At 39.1% G+C, this 13,303-nt stretch overlaps 1 protein-coding gene and 1 long non-coding RNA gene across 2 annotated transcripts in view; one reads left to right on the top strand and one right to left on the bottom strand.

The window, feature by feature from the left end:
* The window catches only part of LOC125747550 (myosin heavy chain, fast skeletal muscle-like), a 34,906-nt gene that overhangs the window by 7,536 nt on the left and 14,067 nt on the right, over positions 1 to 13,303 (bottom strand). The window contains exons 2-21 of the mRNA XM_049022900.1: positions 7,470 to 7,512; positions 6,586 to 6,798; positions 6,238 to 6,381; positions 5,995 to 6,151; positions 5,795 to 5,822; positions 5,575 to 5,686; positions 5,402 to 5,494; positions 5,243 to 5,306; positions 5,059 to 5,157; positions 4,876 to 4,979; positions 4,628 to 4,766; positions 4,427 to 4,545; positions 4,029 to 4,178; positions 1,810 to 1,980; positions 1,417 to 1,723; positions 1,207 to 1,277; positions 1,032 to 1,119; positions 816 to 933; positions 579 to 702; positions 348 to 484 (exon numbers count right to left, since the gene is read on the bottom strand). Of these exons, the coding sequence (XP_048878857.1) occupies positions 348 to 484; positions 579 to 702; positions 816 to 933; positions 1,032 to 1,119; positions 1,207 to 1,277; positions 1,417 to 1,723; positions 1,810 to 1,980; positions 4,029 to 4,178; positions 4,427 to 4,545; positions 4,628 to 4,766; positions 4,876 to 4,979; positions 5,059 to 5,157; positions 5,243 to 5,306; positions 5,402 to 5,494; positions 5,575 to 5,686; positions 5,795 to 5,822; positions 5,995 to 6,151; positions 6,238 to 6,381; positions 6,586 to 6,786 (2,426 nt within the window). The 5' untranslated portion in view covers positions 6,787 to 6,798; positions 7,470 to 7,512. The remainder of the gene's footprint in view (positions 1 to 347; positions 485 to 578; positions 703 to 815; positions 934 to 1,031; positions 1,120 to 1,206; positions 1,278 to 1,416; positions 1,724 to 1,809; positions 1,981 to 4,028; positions 4,179 to 4,426; positions 4,546 to 4,627; positions 4,767 to 4,875; positions 4,980 to 5,058; positions 5,158 to 5,242; positions 5,307 to 5,401; positions 5,495 to 5,574; positions 5,687 to 5,794; positions 5,823 to 5,994; positions 6,152 to 6,237; positions 6,382 to 6,585; positions 6,799 to 7,469; positions 7,513 to 13,303) is intronic.
* Positions 1 to 13,303, top strand: part of LOC125747568 (uncharacterized) — a 42,888-nt gene that overhangs the window by 16,580 nt on the left and 13,005 nt on the right. The window lies entirely within an intron of this gene.

The following is a 13,303-nucleotide window of genomic DNA, read 5'->3' as shown; positions in this document are numbered from 1 at the left end:
TAATTGCTAAACTAACTGACAGCAATATGCTGTAATTAAATGAAACTGAATTTTAAATTTTCATTCCACTCAATGCAGAATGTTGTTACATATCCATCCAACTATACATCTTTTGACTTATCCTGGTTTCTCAGGGAACCTTGAGGCTGGTAAGCATAGGGCACTCCAAACAAGGGCATGTCAACATGGAGATTCACATACACAGTAACGCACTGTAGGCATTTTAGACCCTCTGTCCTACCTGCATGTGTTTCTACTGTGAGAGGATAAACACCCAGAAGAAAACCACAAACAGAGCGTGCAAACTCTATTAAATAAAATACATTCTAATGCATTTAACAATTTACCTCCTCTCCATCATCTTTACAAACTCCCGTCTCATAAGGTACCCACGGCACAGGGCCTGAGTCATGGTGACCAAAGTGGCCAGTTTCTCATCTCGCATCTCCTCCAGTTGACCCAACAGACCGGCTTTGAAAAACACCTGGTAACAGATGTAGCAGATATTAGGTAAATAACAGCATTATGAATCCTGCAATGTGTGTTAGAAACAGACTCAGATATCTCCAGCCTTTTACCTTGGTGTGGCCAAACTTGTACTGAGTGTGGTCGACATCAATTGAACCCAAGAGCTTCTCTGAAGCCTTCTTGTTATCAATGAACTGTCCTTCCGGAATCACACTAGCATTCAGGACTTTGTATCTGTGATTTATGTTTAGCTGTTATTAGTAATACATCTATTTACCAATGATATTTCATTAGAAATTTTATTCTGTTTATATAATAATCCATGAAAGAGAAGTGTGTGAAATGACCTCTGCTTGAAGTCACCATAGAGGATTCTGCTGGGGAAACCCTTTCTGCAGATCCTGATACCTTCCAGCACACCGTTGCACCTCAGCTGATGGATAACCAGGAAGTTCTCCATCAGACCTAGAGGATAGATCAAATTAAATTATTTATACATAAAATTAGAATGAACCTAGCAAAACTCCTTAAGCAGTTGATATAATGCACAGAGCTGTACAAACCTGGTGTCTTTGATTCGTTTGGAATCAGGCAGCGCACAAAGTGAGGGTGAGTGCTTCTCAGGTTGGTCATCAGCTTGCCCAGGTTCTCCTGTAGGATGACAGGATGTATCATTGACATAAGATGGATGCATATATAGATATTGCAGACAGTAACTGATTACAATATGTACTGTACCCTGAACAGAGCAGACACAGTCTGGAATGAGCCACCCTTCTTCTTGCCTCCCTTCTTGCCACCACCACCCTCTGTTTACATATAAAAGGTTTTTCATCATGATATAATTTATTGATGTATCTAAAAAAAATCATTATGATTTTCAGTCTTCCTGATCCTGTTATCTAAATCCTTTCTACAGTATATATACAAGTTTAAAATTGTAAATACCGTCTCCTGCACCATGAGCTGCATACAAAAAGGCCAGTAATTTCAGCGCAGACTTCTGGTAGAGTTGCACAACAGATTCATTCAGAGGATCCTTGTTCTTGTCCAGCCAGCCGGCGATGTTGTAATCCACAGTGCCAGCATAGTGCACCAGGGAGAAGTGGGCCTCAGCCTTGCCTTTGGCAGGCTTGGGCTTCTGGAATGCGTTACATTTGCCCAGATGCTGGTCATACAGCTTGTTTTTGAAGCTTGTGTCTGTAGCCTTAGGGAACATGCACTCCTCTTCAAGGATGGAGAAGATGCCCATTGGCTGTTGGAGACACAACAGATTATTGATGCTTAATGATGAGATAAGGGAGGAATTTATTCACATAGAATAGTGTCCATATAACATACCTTCTCAATAAGTTCAATGCAGGCAGCCAAGTCCATACCAAAGTCAATGAACTCCCACTCAATCCCCTCTTTCTTGTACTCCTCTTGTTCCAGCACAAACATGTGATGGTTGAAGAACTGTTGCAGTTTTTCATTGGTAAAGTTGATACACAGCTGCTCCAATGTGTTGAACTGATGTGAGAATCAGTACATATTATTATTAGGGCTGTCAATAGATTAAAATATTTAATCGTGGTTAATCGCACAACATCCATCCATCCATCCATTTTCCAAACCGCTTATCCTATTGGGTCGCGGGGGGTCCGGAGCCTATCCCGGAAGCAATGGGCACGAGGCAGGGAACAACCCAGGATGGGGGGCCAGCCCATCGCAGGGCACACTCACACACCAGTCACTCACACATGCACACCTATGGGCAATTTAGCGACTCCACGTAGCCTCAGCATGTTTTTGGACTGTGGGGGGAAACCGGAGTACCCGGAGGAAACCCCACGACGACATGGGGAGAACATGCAAACTCCACACACATGTGACCCAGGCGGAGACTCGAACCCGGGTCCCAGAGGTGTGAGGCAACAGTGCTAACCACTGCACCACCATGCCGCCCCCACATAGTTAATCACAAATCATAAATTTATTCAACCTTCAACACTTACCATTAAGGGATTTTTTCAGGTGTTAATTTTCTTATCCGTATTAGAGTTGGCAAGGCATGAGTGCTTTATGCAAATTTATGCATGCATTATTGGAAATAACCAAAGATAAACAACATCAAAGATTGTCCAAAGGTCATCAGAAACCCTTCATCGATTAAGATAAATTTATGGCCAACAACAGATCGGCACGTTGACCTGCTAAATATTACATATTACTTAGTCATATATCTAAATATAGATCAGAGGTCGGTGTCATGAACCGTGGGTTTGGACGGACAGGCTGGCAGGCAGGAGGTAGGGAAGGATGTAGCAGGCAGGCAAAAGGCGGGGAAAACTGGGGATTTATTGGGGAGACCAGGTACACAAGACATCACTACGTTACTAACATCAATGACGGACCTCTAACAGGGCAAGACGTGGACTGATATAGACAAGACAGGACGAAATAACAAGATACAGCTGGGAAGCACACGTGGATAATCGGGGCATGGCATACACGAGGATCGGACGAGCATGACATGACAGTCGGCAACCTTTTTAAAGCAAAAATCCATTTTATCCTAAATGTCTGACCCAGGATTTACAAAGAGCCCCAATGGATAGAGAAGAGGATTTGAGGTACGGTTTTTAATGCGATATCGGTGTATATGCATTTAACACAAAAATAAAGTATTTACAAAAAATAAAGAAAAACGATTTCGGGGGGGGGGGGGGGGGGGTGGTGTTCTTAGTCTTCAATCACTCGGATGCATAATAGCGCACTGGTGACTAATATCACAATATTTTTCAGTTCTGTGGCAATAGTGTTCGCCTTCACCCAAGTTTGGCTCTGCAGTTGTCTGCCCTTCACTCTCCACTTCACTACTTGTAACTGACCAAGCAGTGTAAAATGTCATCAACACTCCGAAATCAACTGGCTATAATATGTAAATCGGAGACAATATAATAAATTTTACGAAGATCAGGGAAGGTGTGGTGACGATTTACTACGAAAAGTATATGAAAGAATTAGGAATCCCAATAAACTTAATAAGCCTATATCCGATCTCGGACATTGAAGAAAACTTGGAAAAGCATACCATTTCACTGGAGACATACTCTTGTAGAGAATGACTTTGAAGAAGTAAATTATGCAGTTAAGACATCACAAAACTGCACGATGGACCACCTCATTTACATATAGCTAAAGAAATACCTAAATTTTATATTAACTCATAAATAAATTATTTATATTTACGAAAGTATCATCATAATATGTTAAGACATGAGAATGCGAATGCGTCTATCGTTCTGAGAAGAATGATAACAGTAACTGCAAATATCTTTGGTCTTGTCGATGGACCCATCTGATAGAGTTTTGAAGCTGAACCTGCCATTCAAAATACATTTTTCTTTTTTCATTATTTTTCCCGAGCTGCCATTCGACTCAACACCCGTTGATGCGCTATTATCGTATTAACTTCAACAGCCCTGATTATTATATACAGCAAATAACAAATAACATAATAATACATGGAATATCATTTTAGTACAGAATAGATAACACTGATAAAATTCACTCACATCAAAGATTTCAAAGCCGGCGATGTCCAGCACACCAATGAAGAACTGTCTCTGCTGCTTGGTGTCCAACATCTCATTGATGCGAATCACCATCCACAAGAACATTTTCTCGTAGACTGATTTGCAGAGGGCGCTAACGGAATTGTTCACCTAATCGTTGCAAAAAGAATAGATTATTTCTCTAAACTCTCATAGGTGTATTTACACATTACCATAGTAGCATTGTTAACCTTGTTTACAAAGAAGAGCAGTGTTTCTATGAGATATACTATTAATAATATAATTAAAATAAAATTTAACTCTTGTAGTGCCAATATTTTAGCAGTAGTAAGTGGAAATTATACCAATCCTATTAAATATTTACTGAGTACATACAATGAAAACTCTACATTTCTTACCTGTGGTACAGTCTGCCCTTTGGTCACAAACTCATTCCCGACCTTCACTCTGGGGTAGCACAGAGCCTTCAGCATGTCAGCTGAGTTCAGGCCCATGAGGTAGGCGATTTTATCGGCCACTGAAATACGAACAATATGTTTGGTTAATGATCTATAACTCTGGGGGAATTATTTTGTGGTTGAGTTTATCATATGAGTTACCCTCAGTGCCATCAGGTTCTGCCTGCTCCTCTCTCTGCTTCTGCTTGAACTTCATGTTCCCATGATGCATCACTGCTCCAGTCAGTTTGTAGATGCCTATTTTCTCCTCAGCATTAAAGCCCAAGATGTCAATGGCAGTCTGCATAATTCAGAATAGAAACATGATTTTAATTCCAAGAATGCTAAGACAGATTGCTCTTATTTCTGTGTGGTTGGAAGAACATTATGTTCATTAACAATTTACTCACATCTGTGGCTATAAATTCTTCAATGTCATTGATACTTTTAACGGCAATCTCCCCTTGACTGATCATGGGGTAGTCGTATGGATTGGTGGTGATCAGAAGTGCCTCTGTAAAGATGAAGAAAACATTTACAGATGTAATCTGCAGGTATTAAACCCCAGTTTACCCAAGACACTGGGTACATACCAAGCAGCTCTGGTTTGTGGCCTGTCATAAGTTGATAGAAGATGTGGTAGCTTCTCTCAGCTGACAGCTGGAAAGTGACTCTTGACTTTTCCAGCAAATCTGTCAATAGGAGTTTGCAACATGTTAATTTAACATTTTGTACTGAATTAAATAGAATTAAATCATTTGGGAGATGAGAACTTACAAGTTTCAATATCAGCAGAAGCCAGTTTCCCTGTTGGGCCAAAATGGATTCTGATGAATTTACCCTGGGATATAATGAAAGTGTTGAAATTTTAAAATGGTCATTTTGCAGCTAATTCTGTGACTGAAATTTCAGGAAAAATTAGATTAAATAACTTACAAAACGAGAGGAGTTGTCATTCCTCACAGTCTTGGCATTACCATAAGCCTCCAGCAGAGGGTTCGCTGCAACGATTTGATCTTCCAGGGAACCCTACAGGAGACACTGGAACATTGAGACTCTTGCTTCTGTATATATGTTCCTTATTCATAGTTCTTGCTTTTCTCTCTTACCTGCATTTTTCCAGGAACAGGCTCAGCTTTTTTCTTGTCTGAAGAGCCAACTGTGGCAAAGTACTGGATGACACGTTTGGTGTTCACAGTCTTTCCTGCACCGGATTCTCCACTATGGGTGAGTATGGGAAATAGACTCAGGTATAAGGCATGTTTTGGATTTCAAGCTGCCCTGTTTTCAGTTTTGTTTAGTTTGGTTAGATAGCATTGAGATACTTACGTAATCAAGACTGACTGGTTCTCACGATCTACAAGAATAATTAGGAAATGTGTTGTTTTATGTTTTGTAACCATGCATAGTTTTCAGCCCTAAATAATCACATTGCAAAACTGGCAGATTTGTACAAGTAAAATATCCAATTTCTAATGACTCCTTATTATACAAAAAATCACTAGATTCACTTTTTGGGTTATTCATACCTGTGTGCATGAACTGAAAGGCATTGTCAGAGATGGAGAAGATGTGGGGAGGAGCTTCAATTCTCTTCTTGCCCCTGTAGCCGGACACAACAACAGCATCGTACACTGGGAGCCACTTGTAGGGGTTCACAGTGACACAGAACAGCCCGGAGTATGTCTGCAATACAGCAAGTAAACATTTATTCATACATGTACTTATTTATATGAAAGGACATAACAAACTGATTTAAAAGAAATACCCACGTAGATCATCCAGGCTGCGTAACGCTCTTTGAGGTTGAACAGCACAGCGGGCTCATTGAGGTGGGTCATCATGGCCATGTCCTCCATTTTATCGTACTTTGGAGGGTTCATGGGGTGAATGTCATCCTCCTTAACTGTAATGGTCTGGTTTAAGAAAACACAGAGATTTGTTCCGGGATGTAGACAAAGTCACAGAAAGACCTTTAAAATATAATTTAATACAAAAATTGCTTTATGTGCAAAACTGGTAGTGATTAGCATAGTTCAAGTAGGACATATTTTAAAATGAAAAGCTTAATAATTTGTACTAATGATCTGTAATTAATCTGTTTACACAGTTGCACTTACTTGCCCACACAAAGTCTTCACAGTGGCTTTGCCCCCCTCTCTACTTTGAAGAACCCCTTTGAGGTACATCTCCTTCGGTTCAGCCACAAAATAGGATGTTTTGGCATCAAAGGGTTTGTTCTGAGCTTCAATCCTCTCTTTCTCTGGCTTCCGGAGGTAAATGGCCGCCGGGCCAAAACACTCCATTTCCCCATCACCCATGATGGCGGTTTACTGCAGAAGAACATGGTTGAAATTAGTACAGATTTAAAAACTTCAGTGTTTTAGCTGTATACTTCATGATTATGTTTAGCAGTTTGAAAAAGATATTTGGCAATAGGCTTCAGCATAGCTATACTTACTAAAATGACTTTTTTAATATTTATTTTCAAGAGTACTATTTAATAAGTGACTACTAGCTGAAATCTATCTTTAACTCCTTATCTAATGTATGATCATGCTGATAACTAAACCCATATTTAATTATAAGAATATTTTCTCTCTTGTCATTTGACAGAATTTTTAGTCTTACCCTTCTTATTGAAGTTATACCCTAGTTTTGAAATATTCTAGTTTTAGGTCTGAATTAATGTCCTTATTTTGTTTTCAGCTACTTAACGTCTTGTAGTTTTTTAGTAGAATTTTATGACTCTCACCTTCAGGTTTCTTTAACTAGACAATGGTGTTTTTAGAAATAAGTAAATTAAGGATTTTCAGCTGGTGTCTTTTGTGTGGTTTACCTGTATGAATTAGGGATCTGCTCAGTTAGAGTGGCAGATAATTCTACGGTGGGTCTAGTGACTGAATTGACCTCAGAAGCAATTGTGTGATTGTGATTCGCCACATGCTGTACTGTTCTCTTCCTTATTATCACGCTGTTAATAAAGGGAGCAGCTGCTATTTACCTCCTTGGACGACAACACAGAAGAGTAGAATCTGGGCGGGAATCTGAAAAACATTATTGGTAATTTTCTTATCACAGCTAGCATTAGTAGTATTGCATTTTACAGAAGGATGGCATCATTTAGTTATTATACCAGACAATTTAGGGTTTTTACTAAGAATCTGATTTTAAAAAAAGCATAATTGTGCTCTGGATAATGAATTGTCTCAATGGCCCAAATTTAGGATTGGATTGGATGCAGCATCACATTAAGATTCACTCACCTGTACTGGATGCCTAACAGTTCAGAGAAGATTCTGGAGCTGCTGCTTTTATAGAGACATGAGTGGTTGCTCAGCAAAAGGTTCCTGCTGTATTTGGTCATGTGTTTTCACACACTAACTGCTATCCTTACTGCTGTACGAAGAGAAGAGAAATTATTTTTAGCTCTTAAACATAAGGGTTTTATTATAAGGAAGTTGCCTGTTTTGATTTTTGTATTAAAAAAATAGTTAGTGGATTAAATATGGATTCAATATGGATTAATTAATATTTGTGTGTCTGATCCTTTTACAGTTTCCCTTCTCTAAATTATGTCAGCATTTTTACAGAAGTTTTGTTTTCTAATTTAAATATCCCTGTAAATGTTTTATTTGTAATAATATAAGTATAATATCTTATACTATAATTATAGTTTTGCATTTATTCTCTTTATTCTGAGAATCTTATTAGCAGCTTTGGCACAGGCAGAGCAGAGCCTAATGTCACATACCACTGCAGGGAAACTGCGCAACTGCTCAGCGTTCTGCATTTATCACAAATTTTCTGTCTGTCCATAGTAATTACACAGGCATGAAATTTAAAACAAGTCAAAATAATTATAGAAATAAAAATATAAAACAGCACAGCATTCACACCAGTCTTTAATTTGGTGAATAAACATGATGAATAATGAAAAATAAATTTGTCACGGACTCAGTAATTTAAACTGTACTTCCTTTGCCTTCTAAACACTTTCTCTTATATTTTTCCTTTATCATCACGTCAGAAAATCTGTGGAAACTCACAAATTCATCCAGTTTTGATGTGTTTTTCCACACATTTAATATACTTATAATCTCACGTTTCTCTCATAAGACATAGTTTGTTTGAGACATATTGCAGTTATTATTTATTTCTTGTGTCAAAGTCCCTGCATTGATGCTGTTTGTTTATAGCTGCCATCACTCTTTATTTTCACTGACTTGCAAGCTAGAGCTTTAGAGAAACATGTCAGTCGTATAAGTCAATATGAATGTCAATGTTACATTCAAACCACCATTAATAATACTATTAAGATATTTAAAATGATTACTCATTATAAAGAACAAATTGCTTTACTGAGATCTCATTCTTCATTCAGTCTTTACGGGGAATGTCAAGAAGCATAGCATTGCCTTACTTTCTATAAACCAGATGGGAAACACAGTGAACTTTATCATTTGTATTTCAGAAGTAGCACTGCAATGTGATCTCATTCTTTCCGACAAGTATATATGGCAACAGAGGATCTGATTATACAATCCTGTTATAGGATTTGTCCTCTGGTGGGACGGTTTTCCTTCAGACTGGTGATATGATACGGGCAAATGAAGACTGGGGAGTATAAAAAATTCTGGAGTGATTACACATGTGACAAAGTGGGATCAGGTCATATACCCCATAAAATGTAACACTTGATATCCTGGTCATTGCTGTATGTTCTTATTAGGACAAAATACAAATATAGCTGCTTGATCAGCTTGGCTGTCAAAGGACCTCTGTCACTGTGTTGTGATGTTTATTGTGAATTTGTATCAAACCTACTTTGATATTCGGCAGTGTGGAAGCTCGGGTCGCTTAGATGTTTGGTTTAGAGGAATATCTTGCAGAAAAGTAAGTGACCTTTACCGCTGAAATTTCTTTGAAATAGAATATAAACTATTACATAAAGGATTGTGTTTTTCAGCAGATATACAGGGAGGCAGTTTATCTGAAATTGTTTATCTGCTTCATGTTTTTTGTTTGTTTTAGAATGCTTATGCAATGTTAGTGTGACTAATGCAGTTCTTTAATATCCTTCTATGTCCTTGCTGTATTGCTTATGTTTTTGGATTATATTAATTGAACAATTCACCCCTATATCCATCCACCCATGCCGCCATCATCCAACCACTCAGTCAGGGCTTCAGGTATCCTATACCAGGCGGCAGAGGGTGCAAAGGATATCATTAACAGAATGCCAGTATAATCCAGGACTGAGACATACAGTCATAGCCAAAAGTTTTAAGAATGTATTGGTTTTGTCAAAGTTTGCTGCCTTCGTGTTTGTAGATCTTTTTGTCAGATGTTTCTATGTTATACTGACGTATAATTACAAGCATTTCATACGTGTCAAAGGCTTTTATTGACAATTACATTAAGTTTATGCAAAGAGTTAATATTTACCGTGTTGGCCCTTCTTTTACAAGACCTCTGCAATTCTCCCTGGCATGCTGTCAATCGACTTCTGGAATTTGTGGGTTTTTGTTTGTCCACCCACCTTTTGAAGATTGACCACAAGTTCTCAATGGGATTAAGGTCTGGGGTATTTCTTGGCCATAGACCTATAATGTTGACGTTTTATTCCCCAGGCCACTTAGTTCAACCAAGGAGACCTCAGTAGATTTAGTATTCATATGAGTGTTTATTTATTGAAACAATTTAAATGAGTATGTGAACAGTGATGTGGCGAAACCCGTCCCTTGGTCGTCGGTTCCATCCACTCTGAAGCTGACAGATTTGGCTGAGCAACCAAGGAAGAGGCAAAGGAGCCGAGCCTGGTGCAGGACGGGGAGCTAAAGGTGGTGGAGGGGAGGAGGCAGGTGAACCGAGTAGCTGTAACGCCAAAGAAGTGGGTTAGACTTACTCTTTATATAAAACCTGGACCGATGTGGTTGGACACGTTTGCATTCAGTAGGTCTCCTTGTTTGGACTTTCGTATTCACTTTCATTTATAACTTTTGCCTTTTTGCATGGTGCTCCATCATGCTGAAAAAGGCATTGTTCGTCACCAAACTGTTCTTGGATGGTTTTGAGAAGTTGCTCTCGGAGGATGTTTTGGTACCATTCTTCATTCATGGCTATGTGTGAATGAGCCCACTGCCTTGGCTGAGAAGCACATGAATGTTCTCAGGATGCTTTAGTGTTGCCATGACACAGGACTGATGGTAGTGCTCCCCTTTTCTTCTCCAGACAATCTTTCTTCCGGATGCCCCAAACAATCGGAAAAGGGACCCTCAGAGAAAATGACTTTACCCCTGTCCTCTGCAGTCCAGTCCCTGTACCTTTTGCAGAATATCAGTCTGTCCCTGATGTTTTTCTTGGATAGAAGTGGCTTCTTTGCCGCCCTTCTTGACACCAGGCCATCCTCCAAAAGCCTTCGCCTCATTGTGCCTGCAGATGCAGTCACACCTGCCTGCTGCTGTTCCTTAGCAAGCTCTGCACTGGTGGTGCCCTGATCCCGCAGCTGAATCAACTTTAGGAGACGGTCCTGGTGCTTGCTGGGTTTTCTTGGGCACCCTGAAGCCTTCTTCATAACAACTGAACCTCTCGCCTTGAAGTTCCTGATGATCCGATAAATGGTTGATTTAGGTGCAATCTTAGTAGCAGCAATATCCTTGCCTGTGAAGCCTTTATTGTGCAAAGCAATGGTGACTGCACGTGTTTCCTTACAGGTAACCATGGTTAACAGAGGAAGAACAATGATTCCAAGCACCACCCTCCTTATAAAGCATTTAGTCTGCTATTGTAACTCAATCAGCATGACAGAGTGATCTCCAGCCTTGTCCTCGTCAACATTCTTACCTCGGTTAACAAGAGAATTATTGAAATTATGTCAGATGGTCCTTTTGTGGCAGGGCAGAAATGCAGTGGAAATGGGATTTTTGGAATTAAGTTCATTCTCATGGTAAAGAGGGACTTTTCATCTGATCACTGCAGGCAACTCTGGACCGTGGGAGGAAACCTATACAACATAGGGAGAATATTCGCACATTGAAATTAACAATACAAGCGAAGATTAGTGATATCCAGTGTTTAATCTGTTCCAGGAACTTACCGGAGCTCGGCTGAGGGACCTCTGGTTCAGAGCAGTCTGCACTCCAGCCCCTCGCAGGTACGTTCTGCCACCTCACACACTACTCCCAATATAATTAAACTTAAAATTAATTAGAGTTAAGCTTTGGAATAAATGCAACTTGACCTAAAGAAATGCATATTTATAAAATCGGTTGTATTGTATGATTTTTTTAGACATGCCTCCACAGAAATTAGTGTGTTTTGCTTATCTGACTTTTGATTTGACAGGGAAAAACCGTACCATGCACATAGACAAAATCCACTTTTTGGCCACCAAAGTACAGTAGATGTAGTTACATTCTGGACCGTAGAACTCATCTAATAGGGTAAGTCGGGTGTAAGTTTCAGTTTAACGTAGCTAACTGGTATCGATAGAAAATATTGCATTGTTACGTGTGTAAGTAATTAATAGTGTTTTATGGTTGTTATAGACCATGAAGCATTGGTGTCTCTTCATTGGTTTCCTGTTCAATTTAGGATTGATTTTAAAATATTGTTGCTTGTTTTTAAGGCTCTAAATGGGCTGGCAGCCCTTCATTTGTCGGAGCTTCTTTGGTTTCATAATCCAGATCAAGCGTTAAGGTCAGCCAACTAGCTGCTCTTAGTAGTACAGAGTAGTAGATTCAAGAGTTGGGGTGACCATGCTTTTGTGGAGGCAGCTCCAAAGCTGTAGAATACGCAGCCACTGGAGTTTAGGACGGTCCAGCTCTTAGATAACTTTGTCTCTGTTAAAGACTCACTTTTTTCATTGACTTTTAATACGAGTGGTGATTTGTGTTGACAACATTTTATTATTTTATTTTTATTTGATCTATGTTTATATATTTATTGTTATATCTGAACTGGTTTGATTGCTCAGCAATTTAATCAACCTTGCTTGTGTTAAATGTGCTTTACAAATACGTATGACCTTGAGCTTGGCCTTGGAAGTTAAATGTATACTTTGTAAACACAAAAGCAACTGTGAAAGCAAGCTACTGAATCAAATAAGCTCAATATCTTGTTATTCTGTTGAAGAGCGTATTATATATTGATTATTTATTGGTCCTGTGTCTTCCTCCGTTTCCCAGGTTGATCTGATGAGGATAGTGGTGAAATGTTAAGCTCTGTATTAATTTTAGTTTATCATAATACAGTATGATTCCCTAATATGTCAAACTATCTGCAAAAGGTACGATGAGTAAATTACTTCTACAAATAAATAAATAAGTAAATAAATAAAAAAATAATTTTGATAATATTTTTCCTTTATTTTTCTTAAGCAATCAAAAACGCTCTTCAAATGTCCCATAATAGGGCAGCTGTTGGATCTTCTTGAAATCAAAAGCTCTATTTGATAGCTACTACACTGGTTATGCTCTGGCAAAGTGCTTCGTTCAGCAGTAGACTGAAGCAGTGTGCTGTGACTGGCCTGCAGGCATTCCCTTTGGGCTTTGGCAAGAAGATGGGATCTGAGCAGTTTGGCGACACTGTATATTTCTACATAAATAGGATTTCCTGCCATGGAACTGCAGTCCAGAAAGTGCTGACACCTGCCGCCGCTATGTTGGTAAGCCTGCCCTGCACATCCACTGCATGGTTTCTCCAATTGCTTTTTGGTTTTTGAAAAATTCCCCAGAAGAAGGAAAACTACAGTGAAATCATAGATCCTTTTGTTTCAAAGAAAACTGTTGTCCGATTTTGCTTCTGGAAAATCATTTTAATCATACAGAAGTGTCA

Source organism: Brienomyrus brachyistius, chromosome 8 (assembly GCF_023856365.1).
Source record: "Brienomyrus brachyistius isolate T26 chromosome 8, BBRACH_0.4, whole genome shotgun sequence".
NCBI lineage: Eukaryota > Metazoa > Chordata > Actinopteri > Osteoglossiformes > Mormyridae > Brienomyrus > Brienomyrus brachyistius.
This window is presented reverse-complemented; position numbering and strand designations above follow the sequence as displayed.